Source organism: Bos indicus, chromosome 5 (assembly GCF_029378745.1).
Source record: "Bos indicus isolate NIAB-ARS_2022 breed Sahiwal x Tharparkar chromosome 5, NIAB-ARS_B.indTharparkar_mat_pri_1.0, whole genome shotgun sequence".
Taxonomy (NCBI): Eukaryota; Metazoa; Chordata; class Mammalia; order Artiodactyla; family Bovidae; genus Bos; species Bos indicus.
In genome coordinates, this window is record NC_091764.1 from 5,711,261 (window position 1) to 5,735,281 (window position 24,021).

At 36.9% G+C, this 24,021-nt stretch overlaps 1 protein-coding gene across 3 annotated transcripts in view; it reads right to left on the minus strand.

Annotated features, from left to right (window-relative positions):
* Window positions 1-764: 764 nt before the first annotated feature.
* Window positions 765-24,021, minus strand: part of NAP1L1 (nucleosome assembly protein 1 like 1) — a 36,065-nt gene continuing 12,808 nt past the window's right edge. Inside the window, exons 2-16 of one of the 3 annotated variants that reach the window (XM_019960201.2) lie at window positions 22,279-22,315; window positions 18,025-18,110; window positions 16,503-16,605; window positions 9,383-9,524; window positions 9,070-9,150; window positions 8,253-8,381; window positions 6,997-7,068; window positions 6,061-6,200; window positions 5,478-5,623; window positions 5,364-5,383; window positions 3,956-4,078; window positions 3,180-3,209; window positions 2,617-2,667; window positions 1,584-1,654; window positions 765-894 (exon numbers count right to left, since the gene is read on the minus strand). In XM_019960201.2, coding sequence (XP_019815760.1) covers window positions 1,619-1,654; window positions 2,617-2,667; window positions 3,180-3,209; window positions 3,956-4,078; window positions 5,364-5,383; window positions 5,478-5,623; window positions 6,061-6,200; window positions 6,997-7,068; window positions 8,253-8,381; window positions 9,070-9,150; window positions 9,383-9,524; window positions 16,503-16,605; window positions 18,025-18,110; window positions 22,279-22,295 — 1,176 coding nt within the window. In that variant the 5' untranslated portion in view covers window positions 22,296-22,315 and the 3' untranslated portion in view covers window positions 765-894; window positions 1,584-1,618. Of the gene's footprint in view, window positions 895-973; window positions 1,655-2,616; window positions 2,945-3,179; window positions 3,210-3,955; window positions 4,079-5,363; window positions 5,384-5,477; window positions 5,624-6,060; window positions 6,201-6,996; window positions 7,069-8,252; window positions 8,382-9,069; window positions 9,151-9,382; window positions 9,525-16,502; window positions 16,606-18,024; window positions 18,111-22,278; window positions 22,316-24,021 lie in introns of those variants that run through there. The other 2 variants (XR_011566508.1, XM_019960203.2) reach the window with 2 other exon arrangements.

Sequence of the window (24,021 nt, forward strand, 5' to 3'; positions counted from 1 at the left end):
TATTTTAAATGTGGCTCTACAGTCCCTAATTTAATGGCATTTTCCCCCTCTAACAATGGTCTTATTTCCACTTTAGTCCCATGACATCTATAGTATTAACTACAATATAGTCAAAAATTAAAGTAGCTGGAAAAAATGCTAGGACCCCTTGAAACAGCTGCTCATTACCTACTTCTGTTGAAACAGGAGCCACACAAAGATCTACAAGTGTTGCCTGACTGGATCCAGAATAAAGGTTCTTAAACTTGGTTTACCAGTTAACTATTCGTATCTAGCCTTGGTATAATTAAGATGCTGAGTATCATATACTTGTGGTACAACAGGTCAAAAGTTTTGAGCTTTTAATGCAACTTAGAAATATTTCATAAAATTTTTAACTTAATATGCCTTAACACATCTGTGAGGTAGTTAAGTCAACAGTACTACCCATTTTAATACACAGTAAAGCAAAAGGCAAGGTAAGTAAATGACACACTTTAAGCACTAAGAATTGGAATTAACTGTAGAGGCTTGGGGCCTTCAGTCTAGTTATGACCAAAGGAAATGAAATTTAACCTTTCACTTTTTCTATGAAAACCATTAAATCATTTAAGACTTTTTTGTCTTTTTTTCTTTTAATACTTTCTTATTAGTAGATGTAGTAGTACCTCTTCCAAATTCGGCACCCTTTTCCTCAGTAATATGGTAAACTGGGTACATAATCTGAGCTGGGACTCTGCTTCTATCTGACTTAGTACAAAATTAAGACATTATCTTTTGAGAACTAAAATTATATGACATTTTTATTTTAGGATGCAAAAACAAAAATGAGCAAACAAACAAACAACAAAAAACTTGAAATAGGCTTGTCAAATGATGTAAATTCATCCTTTCCATGGAAGCAGAAGGTAGATCCTACCACAAAGAAAAGATGCTTAATTAATGGAGGTTAAATTTTAAAAGTACAATTAAAATAAAAATAATGAGGCATAACTTCTGAAAATACTAGGTTTTATTCACCTCCCTAAGATAACCAATAACCATACTATTAGTTAATAAGCTTTTCTTATAGTAAATGGTGTCACCTGACATACAAAAACCTGTTAATCTAAGTTATCAGGTGTAGGCTTACTGGAAATTCTTAACCATATACTTGTCTTGACAAGTTTTGCTTTTTGAACGATGAATTGTCTTAATGCAAGTCATTGTATTTCTGTAACAAAGTAATGAAAGGCACAGCTCTTGCAAGCAAACTTAAACCCATTCAACCAGCTGAAAAAATACTTTGGTTCTTCAGGAAAAAACTTAGCAAGACAAAAAAATCTGGTTCATTTCACAGTTCTGTTCATTTTCATAGCTTTAATCTAACAGTTACATGATAAAAATACTCCAAGAAGAACCAAACTATATAGCAACGGACAAACATGCGTGAGAGATTCTGTGCACTCGATGCAGCTGGCAGAAAAACTAGTTAAAATGCTAATTAGAACAAATTTGGTCTTTAAAATATCAGTTCCTTTCCTTTAAAAAAAACTTCTGAGTCTACCAAGAAAATACAAAAACATAAGGCTGTAAGTAAATAATAGCTGTGTTTAGGCTATTACAGTGCAGGTTATCCTCAGGCCTCATACATCCTGCTTCACTGCTGCTTGCACTCTGCTGGGTTTTGATCCTTCTGTTAAAGGAAAACAACAGTCAATCTATCTTTTTCTATCCGCTTCAGTTAATTTTTTCAATAATAATAATTATTTTAATTACCACATTATCTCAATGTTGTCAAAATTTTTGCCAAATTTTTAAAAAATGGCATAGTAATTATAGCAAATTACTCAAATATTAGTCACAAAAATGCTAAAACAAAGTCCTGATTTTACACTGTAGAATGAACGCCATAAAGTGAAACACATTAAAGTATAATCTTAAAATAACCAAATTATCTTAAGTCATATTACCAATTGTTTCTGCCTTTCAAAAATACTAATTTCATTCATATTTAGCTGTTAAGACCAATACAGACGTGTCAGAATATTTGATTTTTTAACTACCCTCTCTTACCTGATGACTAGGTTAAAGCATCTTCTGGGTATTTTACAGCATAAGCAAATGAATAAACGCATTAAAGAGAACCTGGAAGTTTCAAGTGAATCCTGGTAACACCCAGCATTTTGTAGGGGATAAAGTCCTTTCCTGACCCTGATATGACACCTTCCTAGGAACAGGAAGACTAGACTAGGGTATGGAGAAGAGGCGACTGGGAGAACCTAAGAGCGCTGCTCTCCTGTTTCTGTGCACTTCTGCATTCAGATGATTTAAAACTGTTTACAAGCTTTCCTTAGAAGAGAAAACATCCTAAACAACACCAGCATAAGTAATTTTGAATGCTTAAAAATGCCCAAGATAAGGCACCATTAAAATAGAATCCTAGGGGTATTTAGGCTGAAACTATGAAAACCGTAAGGTCAGAACCAAAAATCAAAGTTTCTTAGGAAAGGTACATTGAAATTACACGTACTGTTGAAATGCCAGTGAGGATTTATTAAAGGCTTTAATGGGCAAAAATAAACTTTATATTCAGAAACATCAATTCATATTTAGCCTGCCTTAAATTTAACAGAAAACAGCACTAATTTTGCTCACCTTTGGGTCATAGTCTGGATCATTTTCCTCATCTCCTTCTTCTTCCCCTTCCTATATTAAAGTTCAAAACGCATCCATGAAGTAGGTACACAGGAGGAAGGAATGGCTCATAATGTAGGGAGAACTTAATACAAGTTACTCTATAAGTCAACAGATTTTTCATGATTACAGAGTTTGGTGACAATGCAATTTAATTTGAAAGCTTCTAATATGAAAAATTTCCCAACACAACTTGAGACATCCAGACAGGTTTTATTGAAAAGATTTACTGCAGCCAACGTTGAAAAAGTTTACTGCAGCTTTTGACTTCTTCAAAGAGCTGATAACCCTGCAGCAGAACAGAATTATTTGAAATAAAAAAAGTGTTCTGAGTTTTGCAGTTTATTTATTGAAACCTCATACATACATTGCTTGGATGTAGAATTCTAAAACCACGTTTTTCCAAAAAAAACGTTTTTATCCCGTATCATGGAATAATGAATATACCAATGGAATACATAAGTCACTCAATTGCTTCTCAATGTGTTAAACAGAGAATTATTTGCTCATTTGGTAAACATTACCTCATCCGCTTCTTCACCTTCTTCATCATACTAAAAAAGGGAAAAAAAGATGACGTTTGAATGAAGCTAACATCTGAATGTAGCATTTACTTAATATCCACCACCGTATCCACTAATGTCTAAAAAAAGGAAAAAATACTTCCGTTTGGCAACTGATTAAAACAAGGACAATAGCTACATGAGTCACCCAGCTCAGTGCCATGATCTAAATTTGACAACTTAAAAAATAAAAATCAAGAACACAGGATAATCATGGGTAAACTGTGAGCAGGTAACTATGACTGTAAATATTACTTGTCTGTAAAAGGACCTAAAGCCTACTGGAATGATTGCCACTTAACAAGAAAGATGTCCAAAATATTGGAGAACAACCTATTTTTACCTTAAGTTGTAACTTTGTATTTCTATAAATAAAAATTCCATGCTTTCTAATAAAGATTTTTATCAGAATTCAAAAATGTCCAAGGTTATGATTTGTTTGGTCAAAACCATGTAATGGATTTACAACACTAACCCAACATACTGAGGTTTTACTATTTCAAAGTAGCCTTCCTAATAGTAGGAAAATAAAACTACAATATACCAAACACACAGATTCTAAGAGAATCTGTTTAAAACAATCCAAAGAGGTTACCAAAAAGGATGTAAGTAATCAGCCTAATTTTGAATTATTCTGTCTTGCTTTTTAACAGCTCCATCTATTCATTAAACCTCTCCCCAGTTCTGACTACCACACCCTCACCAAAGGATTCACTGCAGGATTCAGATTCACTCACATCATCGTCATCGTCTTCAATAGCTTCTCCAGTAAAGTATAACACTGATCTTGGGATTATACGCTCACGTAAAAAGTGACCAATTTCAAAGTCTGCAGCGAGGATAGCTTCAGAATCATCATCCTGTTAAGGAAAAACAGAACCACAAAATGTAATAACTTACTAAATTTGGCATATGTGGGACTGCTCAGTTTAAATCATTCATAGAAACTCTCAACTTCCAACATTTAAAAGTAGCTCATGTGTGCATGGTCAAATAGTCTTCTACATGTGCCTTAGGTTTACAGGTTTTTAATAAAAAGAGAATGTTAGGTCAGTGTGCCTACTGATCATTGCTTAGTTTCCTCTAGTTTAAAAGTTACAATAGCAACTTTGCTATATGCCTGCAATTTTCTTTTAAAGATATTACTGAAAACACCGAATGGAATAAAAGGAAGGATCTCAGGCTCTTATAAATAAAATTATGTATATGGCACATAATATAGACCGGAGAGGATCACTTCATACTTCCTGAAGGAGACTTATCCAAGCAGCTGGGCAGTGCCAAATGTCATGAAGTCCTACTTGATAAAGACTAAGTCAGTCTCGGATTACTACTTAATGGCAAAGTACAGCATAGAAATGCTGCTGACATTATTCACAATTAAAATTATTCCACAAGACTAAAGTTCCAATTCTGTGATACTAAACAATGAGTAAATATTCTGTGAAATCCTGAATGTTTATTTTCGATCCATCAACACAATCTCATCTAGTAACAACAACAAAACACTGAAGGGTTAGGGGAGAAGACTTTGAAGGAAAACTTCTAATCGCAGACAGAGATGTTCTATCCGTAACTACTCAAGACTGTCTTTTGTTACCATCAATACTTGGTAATAAACTTAAGCCAAATTCAAAACATGTCTAGCCTACACTGCATATACAGATTTCTTAAAGGCTGTTCCTCATTCCAGGCTGCATGCCAAGCACATTTCAGCTATATGATCAACATATATAAAATAACCACATTTCTACTGGAATAATAACTACAGAAAAAAAATCTAAGCAGAATGTGATTAGTGTTTTCTAAACAGTATAAATGACTTAATACACTCCATTTTCCATAAGGAAGAAAACTTAATAGTTTGAAAACTTGAATCCCTCACGTCAGTACTTGCAAGTCTCAAAAGAAAAGAAAATCTTTAGCCTCCCACCATTTCTCAGTGGAAGCAGCAAAAGCATTTTCAAAGGAGTAATTTTTCAGATGTGTAAAGGTCCTCTTCTCTGCATTAGAAAGCCTCAGTACAAAATACTAGTGGCCACTTCCCCACTCCTCACATTTGAGAACCAGTCTTTTAATTTTATATATACAGTCCTTTAATTTTATATACAGTAAACAATTCAACAAATAAACAATTCAGCTTACCAGATCTCCACTCTCAGGAACTGCAAAATTGAGAAAAGAAATCCAAATGAGTAAAAAGTTAAACAGAGCTCATAATAAAACAACCATAAATACTCAAAGCAAAATGCTATTTACCTTCAGGAGGGGCAAAAAAATTAAAGAAAGAGTCATTAGAAACTGTTTTGGTCACAGTACGAACTGTCCCACGTCCCTTGTGTTTCTGCTTCTTCTTAATCGTTTTCAAAGTGACATTCTTCCCTTTTTTCCAATCTATCTGGCACCTTCCAAAACAAAGGGAAAAGAATGTCTATCACAATTAACGCATTTACTTTCAATTGCTGGAAAGCTGACATTTTTCTAAGTAAATGTTTTATTTTCCAATTTTAGAGGGGGAAATTTGTGCTGCTTTCTGTAGCAGTATAGAGAGAAAATTTTTATTTCTAAACAAATTTTTTCAATAAGTGTATTTATAATTACCACAAACTCACAATATAATACATTCAAATGTGTACTCCTTTGGAAAAATATCTATTATGGTCCATGGAAAATCGTGCAAAAATGGTTAAGCTCTTCTCAGAAAACATCTTACTGAAATATTTGGAGATAAACTATGTATGTATGTGTGTACCAAGCGGACACACTAGAAAATAATATCACATATCGTAAGTAAAATAAAAATAGATATAGCATTCTATTAAAGTACTAAAATGAAACTCACCCTGTACAACCCATAATTTCTGGTCCATCAAAAGAAAAGGGATCAGAATCATCTGGTTCTGACCTCATCCTATATGTCTTTGTCAACACTTCATTTGTGAAATATTCATTGGGTTCAAAGTGAAATTCTAAGACAAAACTCTTAAAAAAAAAAACAAAAAAAACATTAAATTAAATTTTTCCATGATAAAATTTCAATGCTTTAGTAAATAAAGCTTAATGTATGATTTCTATAAACAAAATTTTAAGTGACAAAGTCCTATTCTGGGAAAAAGTCGTAAATCCCAAATTACCTTAAAAGCAATGTATGGCACCAAATAAACTGAGCAAAACTTAGTTCAGCTTACACTGTTTAGTAACATGTTTATGAAATAGGTTAGGTACAGCTGAACAGTCTCTCCCTTCTTCCCGCCATCTCCCCAGAGAGGACTTTCAATCTTAGACTGACAGAGCAAAGGCCCAACCTTAGCACACGTAATAGAACATGTTGCATGTGCTACAGCTCACAGAAACTCTGCCCATGCTTTCCATCTAATCCTGATGGTTTCAGGGAAAAGCTGTTGGCTCATCTTCCATAATGAAGAAGTAAGAACCCTCTAACACCTTCTGTTCTATTTACTTTCTAGACACATGTTTTTTCATACAGAATAAGCATTTTCTTATTCACTTTGCTGTTATTTTTAATACATTTTAAATTCAGTATCAAAAATGGATGATTTTTACTATCAGAGGGAGGAAAAGGAATAAATACAGCATCACAACTATCAACATGCAAACTTTAATTCCGACTAACAATTCAAAGTACCAAATATCATTTTCAATTTCTTCTCACTCCCTTGTCTAATTGTTGAATGTCACCTTTCTTTAGAAAGTTCCATTGATCTACTATGTAAACATCTAATGCTACAAAACTGGAAATATTTCAAGATTCTTTTACCATAGGCTGACCAGCATCTGAGAACTTCACTTTAATATCTTTCAAGTGCTTCAGAATAGGCTCATCATGTTCCTTTAAATTAAAAAAAAAAAAAAAAAGATCAAAACGAGTATCTAAATGGCATTTTAAGACTAGAGTTCTTCTATTGGACGATATGCATTTAACCAACCGAGACATTTTATTGAAGTTTTATGTATAATTATGAACCTTAAAATTTACTCTCCAGGTTTTATGCCTTATACTGTTTAAAAATGTTTAAAAATGTTTTCTGATCATAATTGTTACCATTTCCAGCTGCTTCTTGTTCCTTTACTACTTTGCTAAAAAACAGAAATGCAATAAGCTGTCATTGTTTTGAGATGGTTTCTTTTTCATGATATTAACAATCACAACATAAGGTAGTAATAATGCAGATGAAAGTGGCCCAAGAAATGATTCAGATTAGGAGAAGCAAAGTTTCCCGAAGGTGACATCTATATTGGTTTCCCAGAGAAAAGGACAATTATTAAAATAGGTAAGTAAAGAACTTGCTTATCAATGTAGGAGACACAAGACTAAGGTTCAAGCCCTGGATCAGGAAGAACTCCCTGGAGCTGGGAAAGGTAACCCACTCCAGTATTCTTGCCTGGAAAATTCCATGGACAGAGGAACCTGGTGGGCTATGGGGTCCCAAAGACTCAAATATAACTGGGCATGCACACGCACGCGCATGCGCGCGCACACACACACACACACACACACACACACGTATGTTTACAGTGTTCTTTGACAATGCAAATATTCCTTGGAATAGTTTCAGAGTGAAAAAAGTCTCTCTGGTCAGACAATCAAACAACCCACCATAACCTCCATACTCTGCCATCTAAAACCAAGAGGCACAGGGCTATGTGAGAATTACAGTGAAATGAGCAATTATGTAAGAAACTGTTTCATTATTTAATTTTTGGAAATGAATTTATTTGATTACATTAATCAAAGCTGCAATTCCCCTCCTACCAATAACAGCTCTTTCAAAAGAAAGCCATCATGGGCATTCCCTTGCAGTCCAGTGGTTAGGCTTCTATGCTTCCACTGTCAAGGGCCAAGGTTTGATCCCTCATCAGGGAACTAAGATTCCCATAAGCCTTGGAGCACTCTTTTCCCCTCAAAGGCAATCATTCTATAAAAGTCAACAATACAGAAACCAGTCATCACAGTCATTTAAATTCCACAGGTTTACTCTTTGACGTAAACTGGTGTTTTATGAATAAAATTACCTGAACCATATCACTGAGCAAGTCAACATTCTTAAAAACGGTCAACCAAAACTCAGGAATTCCCTTGGGATCTTCTTTTTCTTCATCCTTTTTCTCATCTTCAACCTTGGCCTTTTCTTTTAGCTCCTCCTTAATAAAAGACAGCATTAATGAATGCTGGATACCTAGATTAGACATCTTGATAAAATGTTTTACATTCAGGACCCAACAAACCATCAACTAATTCTAACATTCAGCCAAAGAAATTCTAGTCTAATTGTGTAAACAATGCTGTACCCACAGCAAACCTTTACTTCTATAAATATTCACTATACCATATCCCTCCCAAAAGAAAGCTACTAGGACCCATGAGATGTAGAGAAAAAAATTTTAGCTTCATGGAATAAAAAGAATTAAGCACAGTAAAGAGAAAAAGCAAAAGAAACATAAACCTTGTTTATTGCCTCACTCACTGGTTTTCTTAATTAAAATATATTCTCTTAATCAAGGTTAAAATATGAACACTGGAGAAATGAGATCACCTAACAGGGCACTGGATCTGTGTCACAGCCCTGCCATCTATAAAGGTGGGCAGGACACTTAGAAGCCTTCACCTCCACTCAAAAAATGGGAAGAATCCTTTTGTATGTCATCAGGAAGTTCAAAGTAAAAGTTTATATAAATCTATAAACTTTAAGTACTATAAAAATACAAGGAAAAAGTAAATTTGGGTATAGACAGTGCCAGGCTAACAGTGGCTCATCTGCACTCATATCCATCTCACAATAAAAGAAATATTCCCAAAGTATAAAAACATACTAAAGATAATAATACCAACCGAAATTTCATCTTCCTCATCTGGTTTCCATTCACACTCTTCTTCTGTAGGTTCATAAATGGCATTAATGATCTCAAATCGCTGAAACGATTAAAAAAAATTGCATAAAAACTCTGGCATCCAAGCTAAAAATTGTGTCTCATTAACACTCATAGATTTAATGACTTCATACTACAAGCTGAATTGTTATTATTGATAATTTCCCCAAATATCTTTAATAACCATTTTGCTGAGAGGTCTAACAAAAGTTTGTTTATATTTTCAAAGCTTTATTATCTACTTGAACTTTAGATAAAGTATTAGAAAACATTACCTTATCAAACAGAGGCTGATAAAGAACAGCATACTTTCTTTCAAGATCATGAACTTCCTCATAGAATTTGGCTTCTATCTGTGCACATTTAACTTGAAGGTTTTTGAGAGCATTCACCCGTCTTTTAACTACCCTAGGCAAGCTGAAAGGTTAGAAAATACCAATTATACAGCATCACAGTAAAACACAAGTCACTTTTGTCATATTGAAATTGATGCATAAAAGTTAGTGAATGACACTCATAGTTAGCAACATGCATGCTCATTCATGTCCAATTCTTTGTGACCCCATGGACTGCAGCCTGCCAGGCTCCTCTGCCTGTAGGACGGACTCTCCTGGCAAAAATACTGGAATGGGTTGTCATTTCCTCCTCTGGGGATCTTCCCAGCTCAGGGATCGAACCTGGGTTTCCTGAATGGGCAGGCAGATTCTTTACCACTAAGCCACCTGGGAAGCCTTTAGTGAATGACAGGTTTCCTATTTGAAGCAAAAGGTACATTCAAATATAGACCTCATGACCATTAAGCATTTCAAAAGAGCAAATTTAACCAGGTAGCAAATTTAAACTGTAAGAAAATGTAAATTGTATCACAAATCCTAAATCTTTCATTGTAATCACACCTTAGCACTGAGCTTGTCAGTGCTGGTATCTCAGGTGTGAAACAATCTCATACAGTTAAAAAGTCATGAACTGACTATCCTGATAACCTGAATTATTTTTTAAAATATGAACTGAAGGAATTCCCTGGCAGTCCAGTGGTTAGGACTCTGAGCTTCCACTGCAGGGGACACAGGTTTGATTCCTGGTCAGGGAACTAAGATCCCACAGGCCACAAGGCTTGCCAAAATCAGTGAATAAACACAAATAAAGTATGTACAGTTGACCCTTGAACACAGGTTTGAATCACTTATATGCAGACATTTTTCAGTAGTGAATACTACAGTACTATACAGTATGTGGCTGGTTGAATCCATGGAGATGGAGGAATCAGATACAAAGGGCGACTCTTTATATACTGTTATACACTATGTATAAAGTTATACACTGATTAGCTCCTTATTCAAGGGTCAACTGCATATCTCACCTGTGTCTATTATTATTACAGTAAAAGAGGGGACCATATCTCTTTCTGGAAAAAGAATGGTATCCTACAGCATTATTTTTTTTTTACTCTCAATATTTAATTTGGAATTTGAAATTACATTAAATAAGTACATAGTATTTTATGAAGAGGGGAGGGGGATTCTTAAAATAACAGCTTTCCTGAAGTATAATTCATATGATCCACTATGCGACATAGATTAAAAAAAAAAAAAGAATATACACACCTAGTTTATGAGCCCCTCAAAAAATTACTGAACTTATGAATCCCTCTAAAACCCAAAAAACATTCACTCAGGCAGTTTGTACAACACATCCAAAATCCAGGTTAGAATTTCCTGCTGTAACGAATGGACCTAGAGATTGATATACTGGGTGAAGTAAGTAAAATAGAAGAGGAAATATTGTATGACATCCCTTATAGTAAAATCTAAAAAGAAATGATACAAATGAACTTATTCACAGAACAGACTCACAGAGAATGAACTTATGGTTGTCAGAGAGGAAGGAAAGCATGAGGGGAAAGGAGAGTTAGCAAATTTGGGATCGACACGTACATATAGCTAGGTTTAAAATAGATAGCCAACAAGGATCTACTCTGTATCACAGGGAACTCTGTTCAATGTTATGTGGAGCCTGGATGAGAGGAGAATTTGGAAGAGAATGGATACATGTAAATGTATGGCTGAGTCCCTCGACTGTCAGCCCGAAACTGTCACAGCACAATCATCAATTCTCCAATAAAAAAATCAAAAGCTAAAAAAAAAAATTTCCTGCCATAGACATATTGTTGTAATCAAATTAAGTCTCTTATTTAGCCACTTAAGGTAAGTAAACAAAAAACAAAAACCTCAAGTATCAAGTTTTATTTCTTATCCTTGAAAGTAAAATGTTCTGTCAAGGTGGTCAAAGAACTTGGTCACCTAGCTTTACCCTCAACTTCATGTCCAAAAAAAAAAAAAAAAGACCACCAATCCTAGAAACTTTATGGAGCCACACACACACACACACCGTGAGCAAATTGAGACACACACACTCACACGCATACACATCCCATGAGCAAATTCTGAAGACCGCAGGCTGCCTTTAACTGGTACAGACAGGGTGAGCGGACTGCAACTTCAAAGACAGGGATGGGTGGTGGTGATAACCAGAGTAGGTAACTAACGGTGAGGTCAAGCTGGAAGAAAACTTTTGTGCAGCAAAGCTTTTAAGTACTGCATCTGCTTTCAACGCTCATTGCAGTCCCCTTCACCCTTCAGAGAACCCAGTTCTTATGATAACACAAAGAGCTGATGAAAGCTGGACGTGCTCAGAGCCGTAAGCACTCACTCTTCCCCCAACTCCAATCCAGGAGCAACGATTACAACCAAAGTAGACTGCTTCCTCCCAAGAAACTGTCTGCAATTGCCAGCCCACAGTCTGAGGTGACTGGGCTCTCCTCAGGCTCATCCTGCCCTCTCTCTCTCTAAACCCCATGAGACTGAGGTGACTGGGCTCTCCTCAGGCTCATCCTGCCCCCTCTCTCTCTAAACCCCATGAGACTGAGGTGACTGGGCTCTCCTCAGGCTCATCCTGCCCCCTCTCTCTCTAAACCCCATGAGACTGAGGTGACTGGGCTCTCCTCAGGCTCATCCTGCCCCCTCTCTCTCTAAACCCCATGAGACTGAGGTGACTGGGCTCTCCTCAGGCTCATCCTGTCCCCTCTCTCTCTAAACCCCATGACACTGATGTGACTGGGCTCTCCTCAGGCTCATCCTGTCCCCTCTCTCTCTAAACCCCATGAGACTGAGGTGACTGGGCTCTCCTCAGGCTCATCCTGTCCCCTCTCTCTCTAAACCCCATGAGACTGAGGTGACTAGGCTCTCCTCAGGCTCATCCTGTCCCCCCTCTCTCTAAACCCCATGACACTGATGTGACTGGGCTCTCCTCAGGCTCATCCTGTCCCCTCTCTCTCTAAACCCCATGAGACTGAGGTGACTGGGCTCTCCTCAGGCTCATCCTGTCCCCCCTCTCTCTAAACCCCATGACACTGATGTGACTGGGCTCTCTTCAGGCTCATCCTGCCCCCTCTCTCTCTAAACCCCATGAGACTGAGGTGACGGGAGCTCTCTTCAAGCTCATCCTGTCCCCTCTCTCTCTAAACCCCATGAGACTGTCAAAACCAAAGTCTAACCGCCAACCCTCCCTCGATACTCACAGGAGTAACTGATATCACCCAGTGAGCCAAAGAAATAAGATCAGAATAACTAGATGGTTCCTGAGTACTACGCAAGAACCAACTATTTAGCATCTAAAGCATTATTAGACACATGAAGAATTTAAACAAGAATGTAAATATATTTAAAGGGATGAAGGAGGATAGATACTATGAAACAAGACCAAGAACTGTAAAACAAGGTGGGAATACTAAGTATTAGAAATACAGTAACTAAAACAACCAACAAATAGGATAAACAATAGAGGTTCAACTGAAGGAAAAAAATCCATGAGATTTAAAAGCTCTCAGACAGGCAGTGGTAAAGACAGAAAAGCTAGAAGATATGGAGACATGGATGATAAATGTTAACAGTTGAAAAAGAGAAGGAAGGTAGATTATCTGAAGCAATGTGTATAATAAATTTCTCAGAGTTAAAGAAATATGAAAATCCTTACTCAAAGCACTGAGACGTTACTGAGACATATAACTATCAAAGACAAGTACATTCTAAAGGTATTAATGAAAAAAGCAAATAAACTATAAAGGAAAAGGAATCAAAGTGACATCAGGCTTCAAAGGAAACAAGAATATACAATATAGAAGAAAAAAAATGAAGTGATATTTAAGACTCTGAACCTACAATATAGAAGAAAAAAAAAATGAAGTGATATTTAAGACTCTGAACCTATAATATAGAAGAAAAAAAAATGAAGTGATATTTAAGACTTTGAACCTAAAATTTTCAGATATGAAGACCAAGCAAAATTTCAGATATGAAAGTAAAATAAAAATTGCCTAAGAGGCTTCCAGAAATATGCCACAGACACTCATATTCATTAAAAATAATTTTGAGGAAGTAAAAAAAAAAAAAAAAAAATCCAGGAGATGTCACATAAGGTATAGGTGAATTAAAAATTGGTAAAATTTACTGTTGCCTAGAAGGAAAAAAAACAGAAGCCTACAGGAAGTACATTATCGGTGAATTTAAGAGATCAATAAGGGTAAATAAAGCTATTAGATTATAAGCTATTTTACTATAATAAGAGAGAGGTAAATTAAGTGAATGAACATTTTTTACACATCTATCCCAGAAACTGATAAAGCATTAATCAATAACCAGAAATAAAGAGAATCTGAACAGTACAACTAATATGCCTAAGCTGTTGACTTTGGCATATAGATCTTCACACTGAACATACCCATAACATTTATAGAAAGTTTTATAGCTGTTAAAGGTTTTTTGAACTAAACATGCAATCAAGAAACTGGAAAGAGGAATAGAGCAAACCCAAATAAGGAAATAATGTTAAAGGCAAGGGGGGAAAAAGCAGCAATAACAAAAATATATGAAAATGGAAAATCAAAGCCTGTTCTTAAAAACATTAAGACTGAGACAACTGGAAAAACTAATGAAGATACAAAGTACAGAATACGGAAGGGACAATTAGATTTTTTAAAAGTACGAACTGTATACTAATAAATTTTACACCTAGATAAAATGTGTATTTTTTAGAAAATAAAACTCCACAATTGACAAAAGAGAAACTGAAGACATTAGTTTACCAGCACACGTAAGCTCTTTCCACTAGTGAATAAGGTAACTACCCACCCTAAGTACCCAACTCATATTTCCAAAAGTATATATTTAATATATAATTAGTAAATTCAAAGAAAAAGTCAAAAGATCATCAGAATCTAAAAAGGACAAGAAGACCACTAAAAAATCACCAATAGATACCAAATTAGTGAAGAGATTATACATTCAATTCTGGTAAAGATTAGAATGCTCATTTTTGATGCTAATGCTTAACGCAATATTGCAAGTCCTAGCCAATGTTATCAAGAAAAAAAAATTACCATGGAATGTGATATAATGTGGAAGATGAGAATTAAAACTGCCCTTGTTTGCAGATGAGACTTTGGGGCTATGGGAAAAATAAAAGAACAAATTACTATACAACAAGAATAGCAAGGTTTCTGGACACAAAATCAACTTTAATACTAATCAATAGCACTCCTGTATCATGAACAACTCAAATGGCAGCCCACTCCAGAATTCTTGCGACCAGCCTGAGGGACTCAGTGCATGGGGTCATGAAAGAGTTGGATATGACTCAGCGACTAAGCACAGTACACATACATGTACACTGAATAACAAAATCAAGAGTCGGAAAAAAAAAAAGTCAAACAGAAAATACAGTAAAAAATAATAGTCACAATAACAATACAAATTAAGAACACTTCGTAATAAAATACAGAATACGATCTGAATAAATACAAGGACATGGATGAGACAATTTAATACCAAAAAGATAGTGGAATCCCTATCAAAATTGTAGTTGCTTTATTTTGGGGGTTCTGTTTGTTTTTTAAGAAAACCCTAATAAACTCACCCTCAACCATACATGGGCTAACGGGCTACAGATGGTAAGATCAATCCTAAGAGTGTGTTCCATGATGGGTGAGAGATGGTAGGAGAAAGCAACTGTCAGATATGAAGACATACTCTAAAGCCAGAGTCAGTAAGTGGGACAATGGCAGAAGAACAGGCAGAAACAATGAAGACCGCTGCTGCAAGAGAGGAGTGCTGCTCAGAGACAAAGGCGCTTAGAAGGATCTGATGTGTGATAAAGGTGGCAACATAAATGGGAAAGAAGGAACCGTGGAGTGAAGCGCTATAAAAACTTACTAAGAAACAGAAAGGTGATCTCTAGAAGGATTCAAGGTCTAAAGGTAGAAGATAAAACTAATCAAGTCAATAGGAAACGTAGGAGCAAGGAAAATACATCTTCAAAAGAATAAGACGTAGGTAAAAAAGTTAATGAACATAAAAATTAAGGATTTAATGGAGGACACCATGGACAAAATTAATAGAAATGACACAAAAATTAGTTACAAAGTCTAAAACTGAGAAAGGATTAAAATCCAGAACACATAAGAACTCCTACAAAACAAGAAAAAGACAGTAAACCCCCACAAGTGAATGGGCCAAAGGGTACAAATGAGCAACCTAAAAGGCCCACTCCCAATTACCACGCAAAGAACGTCAATTCATTAAAAATCAGAAAACACAAATAAACAAAAGGAGCCTGCATCTCTTTAGGCTGGTAAAGACAAAAACTATAAGGCTGAATGATGCCAACTGCTGGCAAGGACACAAAGCTAAATCAACCTTCACATATCCTGGAAGTACTGAAGGCTTGCATATCCTACAACTATCAATCCCCCGAGAAGTACATACTCCAAAGAAACTCTCACACAACCCCTTAAGAGGACATGCACCAGGATGACCATCACAATGGCATCTGTGATGATGGAGCTCGGAGACAATCCAGATGGCCGTCAAAGAAAAAGCATACAGTGAAGCATGGTGGACGAACATCACAGACAGCCAGGGAACACAGAGAAACTACTGACTAAGGTACAGAGAGACAGCAACGTGGGCAGATCTTAAAGTCAAAGTTGTGTAAAAAATATCAGAGGCAGAATAAGATACTTGGGTTATTACTAATGACTTTTATCACCAATGAAATAAATAAGAAGTCTGTATTTCTGCTAATTCTCTGCATTTCTAACAAATCTCTAAACAAATCTCAGGGATGATTTAAGATTCATATACTTCCTATGGAGATGAACCAAAATAAACTTTAAAAGACCAACTCTAAATTGGTACTTAGCAAAATTTTAAACTCCCAATAATCCTATAATGAACATTAGCTTTTCCACTGTGACATACATTAAGTCCCAGATGACCTTAAAAATATTCACCTGCAATGCTGATTATAGAAAGACAGACTATGAAAAAGAAGAACGTGTACCTTTCAATGTATCCTGTTGGTGTTTCTACCAGACCATCAAGTCTTTCTTGAAGGGCTGCAAGAATCTGAGGATTTTGCATCATCTGAACAGTCAGCTGACGCGCTTTAAAAAAAAAAACAAAAGGGCATCGAAAGAAGGATTTTATGAAAATGTATTATGCTATTTTAATAGGGCAATCCAATCATGAAGCTTTCCTGACTAGCCCATAAATCTCTGGTATGAGTAGAGACGAACAGCAAGGTAAGGAAAATTCACTCTAGGAAAATCTAGCGTACAGAACAAGTTCAGGTTCCTAAAGATGTCTAAGGCCACCACTTCTCAAGGCCACTGCCACAACTATTCTGAACACTATCCTTTCTCTTCCTGTGTGTTTTACCCACCTTGTGTTTTGAGAAGTTCAAAGATTCATCCAGATGCCTATCTGTGATCTTTGATAACCCTTTGAAGTCAGACAACACATAAGAAAACTGCAAAAACAGTGACCCTTTCAAGCCTGGGAGAAAGATGGTCAAATGAATGACCTGAATGATTCCTTGAGCCTGTGCATGTACTTATGTGCACCTGAACCGAGTTAACAGTTGAGACGGTCAAAGGCTGTAACTAAAGCCAAACAAAATTCGGTTGATGGCCTCTAAAAATTACACTCCATCCAAAAATAAGCTACATTTGTGCAAAACTATTCTGCTATCTCATCTGCTCTGTCAATACAGACTTTATAAAAAAATTGCATCAATTTTCCCAGTTTATGTCTTTAAAGATCAATTTACTTCTAATAGTAATTTGATTCTTCAATGATATACAGTTGTGATAACCAACATACTTTTAGAAGTACCAATATGGCCATAAAGATACAGTCCTGTATCATTAGTTCAGTAGTCTTTTCACAATAAACCTCATTCTGGCCTAAAAATGGAAGTCAAGTCATCTGGTACCTTGATATTCTTGCCCCTTTATACCCTAAAGCAGTATAATTCCCCACTAACCATTATTACCCCTTTTAAAAATAAATCGCTAAAGAAAATGTTGAGTGATTTTTGTCTACATTTAATAAATGTTCTTTTTTTGGTTGGTTAGAAAGAATTTAAAAAAGACAGACATACATACAACATATTTTCTACATGTTAAACCTTTTCAAGTCTAAGCTAATGTTTAGAAGCACCACTACCAACAACTCCTACCACTACCTAAGACACTTCTAAATTCAGATAAAACTCATAGGCAACTGTTTGACAAGACATGATGTCCAACCAGCAGTAGAGGGCCACAGTGACCGCTGATGGGTCACCAGATCCATACCTTCCTCCCTCACTCCACCTCCATCTCCCTCACTCCACCTCCATCTCCCTCTTCCTTTCCATTTCTCCCTCCCCATCCCAAACATACATTCACACGCAAAACTGCTGCTGTGGGTGTGGCTAATCAGGAAGGTGGACAGGTATTCAAAGAGAATGGCGTTTATTACTGTCCTGTATAAGATGTGAGCCAGCAATCACTGGCTCCTGAAGTAATTTAAAATAATACCTTTGATTTTTGTTTCTTCACCAGTTTCTTCTTCTTCTACTTCTTCAACATCATCCAAATCTTGATCAAGTTCAGACTGTTCTTTGCTATAATATTATAGTATCACACCAAGGTTCAAATGTACCAATTACCCAAAAAAAAAAAAAAAAAATTATAGAAAACTTCAATTCATTTTCTAGGTTAATATGCCTCTTTCAAAAATATGAAACAAGAAATCTAAAAGATAATCCAGTTTTCAAACTTCATATGTAAATAAGTAAAAATTGGAAGTACTTAATATTTCATTTAAAAGCTTTTCAAATATAAAGTTTATACTTTAAGCTAAAAATGTGGTTTGATGGGTTGTGATTCAGAGAATATAACATCAGAAAGTACGTGCTTCCAACTCAATATCTACTGATTTCACTCTTCCTAGTAACAGCACTCTTGATTTTATATGCGATGGTAATACATCAATCTAACAAGTCTACGTATTCCAGCCTACCTTTCAGATAGATGTGGCTATATAACCAAATTCTGGCAGTGAGATAAAAAGGAGAAGCAATGCAGAATTTTACCATCCTCCTTAATCGGATGGTAAACAGCTGAGGCTGTTTTGGTATTGCTCTCTCCTACAACAGGGATATAATGGCTAGTTCCAGCAGCCATGTAGGACCACGAGGCATCCTGGAGAAGAAGTCTCCAGCTAAGAATAAATAAAGGAGTCTGGAAAAACAAAAGGCTCCTGAATCTCTCTTAGCTGTAGAACAACCACATAAGCCTGTATCTGTCTTTGGACTTTCCTTTTTCTTTACTTCATAGTGGAGATGAGGAAGAACAGTAAAAGTTAAGGGGAAGATCTGAGTCTACTTCATGCTCAGAGTAAAACTAGGAGAAAGTAACAATATCCTTCCAATTTCATCTTAAAATTCTAGTTTTTGAACATGATATTACAATCAGTATTAAAACAGGGATATCTAAGTCAATATAAAGAGCATCATACAATTTCTTATGTAATTCTACATTTTAGTATTTGGTTTAGAAAATCAGCTGCTTTCATATCTTAAAAAAGCATTTGAAAACTTAATTTGCACATAGGAACAAATATGACCTAATTTTCATACAGTAACAACTACAGAAAAGGTCAACCGTATTCTACAAAAATCTGTTTCTGTCAACTAAGGGGGAAAAAAGCAGTCTTCCCATCAGAAGCAACACAGATTATTTTGGGAGTATCTTTTATTATAAAATTAAGCATATTTAGAGCCAAGGTCACTAAAGATAATGTGGAACAGTTCTTCCCCCAGGTGTCGTCTCATTCAATCACTTATTGAACATCTAAACCTTAAAGCTTTAAAACAAGAGTCCACAAACTGTCATATGGCCAAATCCAGCCCATTTCTATTCTTTAAATAAAGTTTTACTGGAACACAACCACATTTATTTATTTACTGTCTATGGTTTCTCTCACACAGCCCAACTTCCCTGGTGGCACTATAACAGAGCTGAAGAGCTGCAACACAGACCACATGGCCCAAAATGCCTACAATATTTATGATCAGATCCTTTACAGAGTCTGCTGACTCCTGCTGTGAAGAACAAGGATCCTCTCTCCTCCTACCCTGCTAAGAGCTCACAAGCATCCAACAGTAAATAATGGAGTGGGAGGGGGTAGGGCAGAATCAAGCTATCACAACCAATTTCTTTCTTTTTTCGTTAAAACAAAATGAAGGCTAGATGGCAGATTGCACATACTCAACTGATCTTAATCCTTCTAAAATCTCCACTAAGATTATGATAAAGAAGTTTTAAAACAAATACGGAAGGACAGGGAAATAAGAGCCAACAAATTTACGGACAACTGAAATCTAAGTCCATAGTAGTAGAGCTGAGAACCAGCCTACAGTGTCTTTAAAGAACTAGGGCTTGGTGGTGAAGGTTGATAAAACAGGGAGGATAAGCAAACTGATAAATCTTAGGATGCTCTCTCTAGCAGAAGAGGTTCTGCTTTGGAAAGGGAACTGAGGTCAGACTAGAGGACCACAGAGAGAAACATACTAGAATGCGGAATACAGACATTCCTCCCTAGCTGCCCTCTCCCAAGTTAGCCCCCCAAACACTCTTCACTGGCCTGTGTGACCAGCCCAGGAAAAAAGTACCATTCTAACACTGGGGATTCTCACAACAAATACCCACCCTGATGGGTATTAAATTGATTAAATACTAAATTGGTAAGTCTTTCCCTCCCCAACACTCAAACTCTCCAATTAACTTTAAAAAAAAAAAAAAACATCCTTCAACTAAGCATTCCCTCCACCCAAGTCTTAATGAGCAAACAAGTATTACTTCCTATCTGAGGAAAGCCTCCTACACTGAGACCAAAACAGAGGGAAAGAAAATTTAAGACTGAACAGGTAATACAAGGGAATGAGTATCCAGAGAAAAGAAATTATCAATCAAATAAGAAGATGCTATAAAACAGGAACAGGGAGCAAAGGAATGTTTGAAAACTAAAATAATAGAAATTTAGAAACTCAACACAGGAGTTAAAAGATAGTTTCTTCTGCTTTGTCCAGAAAGAAGAGCAGAGACAAAGCCAGAAACTAGAGCAAAACGCAGTCCAACATATAAGAGAAGCTCCAGAAATAGAAAACAGGACGACATTCAACAAAGGAAGTCAAGCATATGCCCCAGAACTGACAGATACCAAGTTGCAAGACTGAAAGGGTCCACCACTGTATGCCTAACACAAGAGGCATAAAACCTAACAATGTCAAAAACTGTGAACTCTGAAGCCTGAGTAGCTTCCAGAAATAGATACATATGTCTGTATTTATTCAAAAGTCTCACATACAAGTGATTAAGAATTATGACGACTCTGAAATTCAACACTAGAAGCAAGCTGACAGTGGAGCAGTGCCTTCAAAATCCTAAAGAAGAGTGATTCCCAGATTAGAATGCCATACCCAAACCGTCAAGCAGAAGGTCACCAGTCGTTTCAGTCATGCCATCTCAAAAGAATTCACTGCCCTCGTACTCTTCCAAGGTGCTAAACCACAAGTACAAAAAAAGAAAACATGGGACATAGCAAACTCCAGAGAGGAGAAAAAGAAACCCCAGGAAGATAAAAGAGATGCACAATGACAACGGTGAAGCCAAGGTCAAGCACGCCACACCGCGCAGGGTGACTCAGGAGACCATCATTCTGAGAGCCTTCCTCAGCGACACCCACACTGCCACTCTCCTTTTAATGATGAACAGTGTGCGTGGGAGGACTGGCCAGATTCTTAGACGTACTTGAACGTGCTGCCCTTGTAATAAAGTCTCCTCCCTCCCACCTCCATGCTCTGCTGCCTACAACAGCTGCGGATAATCACATTATAACCCCTTCATCCTGAAAGGCTGTTTTACCTACTCCTTTGAGTTGGCAGCCTACCATGGAATTACAAATAGCAAAAAACAGTGCCCTTCATCCCATTCTCCTGGACCATACTTCCGCAAGACATCCATCCGCACCAGAAGCCTGCCAGATGCCAACATCAGTAAACCTGTGGTTCCTGGATGTATGACCTTGCCCAGGGACTTCTTCAAAATAAGCCTTTGTAAGACTCAGGAAAGCTGAAGGCAGACCATGACCCAGACAGTCTTTCTTTTCGTACTTTTGACTTCTCAGCTATATTGCAATTTTTCTTTACACAGCTAAGTTTGTGACTGCTATTTAAGAGTTTCAAAAGTAAATACTGATTAAGAATTTGTAGGGGCTGAAGCTCTACAGAAAAACAGAAGCGAACTAGACAAAGCCAGGATAGTACTGACACATCTGGAGAGAAGAGGAGGATGCAAATGAGAAGGGTCACACAGGGCTTCTAAGAGTAATGCTGCAATTCTTAAAAACTTGCACACAAGTGTCCTGTTGTTCTTTCAACTCTACACATTAAATTTTATAAACTTATCTTTATGTACGATACTTTACAGTCCAAGTTGTAAAATCTTTGAGAAATGGTAAAAAACGAATTCTCCAAATATTTATGACTCATTATTGTGCTCAGCACTTTCCTAAGAATAAACACTGACAAATGGTTTAGTATATTTATGACAATGATTATGTATACTATATTTTGTCTTGGATACACTGTACCCAACTTTCAAAATAGTAGGTACTAAGCATTAGTCATTACATTTTCATAATACATAATTAGTACTGCTGTTAATTAAATCACACAGTACACAGTGAAGCCAAATCTCTGAAAAAAGAATCAACTTTCTGTCACTTACTTGTCGATGTCTGCCATGTTGTACAAATGCCAAATATCTATGGAGAGAAATATCAATGTTAAAAAAAGAAAACATACAATTTATTTAAAACCAGTAAAAACATCTGAAACCAAAGCTCTTTACATCAATACCATGCTAAGGTATTATACACACACACACACACACACGTATATATATACACTCCCGTTAAAAGTGTTTAAAAACAAACAGGGGCCAGGAGGTGGAACACTGACACTAGTCACTGAAGTAAATTCTTCAGAGGACGCTACTTAAAACAGGAAAGTTACTACTTGGCATTCAGAATCTACGGGGCAAGGATATTTACAGCAGCACTGTTGGCTAAAAGAATCTGAGGTGTGCTAGAATCACAGGAAAAGAGTAATACAAAGAGTCTTTATTCAAATTCCTTTAACCATGAACGGTCAATTTTTGGGCTGCTTAGTACCTCCCAGTACTCTTGAGGAGTTCTGATGAAAACATATATATATATATACACATCCATGAAACCATCAAAGTCACGATAACAAATATACCCCTGCCTTGTTAGAATACCTCCCTCCTACCCTTCCTGCCTCCCATCCCAAGCAAGCGTTGCTCTGCCTTCTGTCACTATAGCTTATATTTTCTGGAATTTTATAGAAACGGCATCATAGAGTATGTACTTTCCCCTCTGGTCTGGCTTCTTCCATCCAGAATGAGATTTATCTGTTGTAGTACTTACCGCATAGTTCATTACTTTTTATTGTATAGTGGTATTCCATTGAAAACATACATTCTATTCTATGTTTAAGTTTTCAGCTGTTGATGGACACTTGGGTTTTCTTTTGGGGGGAGGGGGTATTACAAATAGAGCCGCGATAAGCATTTGCCTCTTTGTATGGACAAATGCACTTCCCTGGGGGCTCAGGCGGTAAAGCATCTGCCTAGAATGGTAAAGTATCTGCATACAATGCGGGAGACCCAGGGTTCAATCCCTCCGCCAGGAAGATCTCCTGGAGAAGGAAATGGCAACCCACTCCAGTACTCTTGCCTGAAAAACCCCATGGACGGAGGAGCCTAGTGGACTGCAGTCCCTGAGGTTGCAAAGAGTCCGACACACAGACAAAATGCTTTACTTCTCTCAAACCCACTTGATTTTTTAACAGTTATTTTTATCAAATTCATGTTAAAAGCCAAAATCTGCCACGTACTGCACTCATGATCCCCTGGAGATCTTTTATTTTCCCCCTAAGTTTAATAATTCTGGTTATTAAATGTCAGCCCTTTAAACTATTCAATGGCAGCTATAAAGCTCTGGTCCAGATCCACCAAGTAAACATTCCCCATCCCTTCAAACGCACTTAATGTCACATCACTGAGTACTACCATGCCTCCAGCTTACCCTGAGTATGTCAGCACATTCGTCCATAATGTTCTTGGTTATTAGGGCTTCCCTGGTGGCTCAGACGGTAACTAATCCGCCTGCAATGTGGGAGACCTGCGTTTGATACCTGGGTTGGGAAGATCCCTGGAGGAGGCCATGGCAACCCACTCCAGTCTTCTTGCCTGGAGACTTCCACAGAGGAGCCTGGCCGGCTACCATCCACAGGGTCCGAGGAGTGGGACGTGACTAAGCGACTAAGCAGTTCAGATCAGATCAGATCAGATCAGTCGCTCAGTCGTGTCCGACTCTTTGCGACCCCATGAATCGCAGCACGCCAGGCCTCCCTGTCCATCACCAACTCCCGAAGTTCACCCAGACTC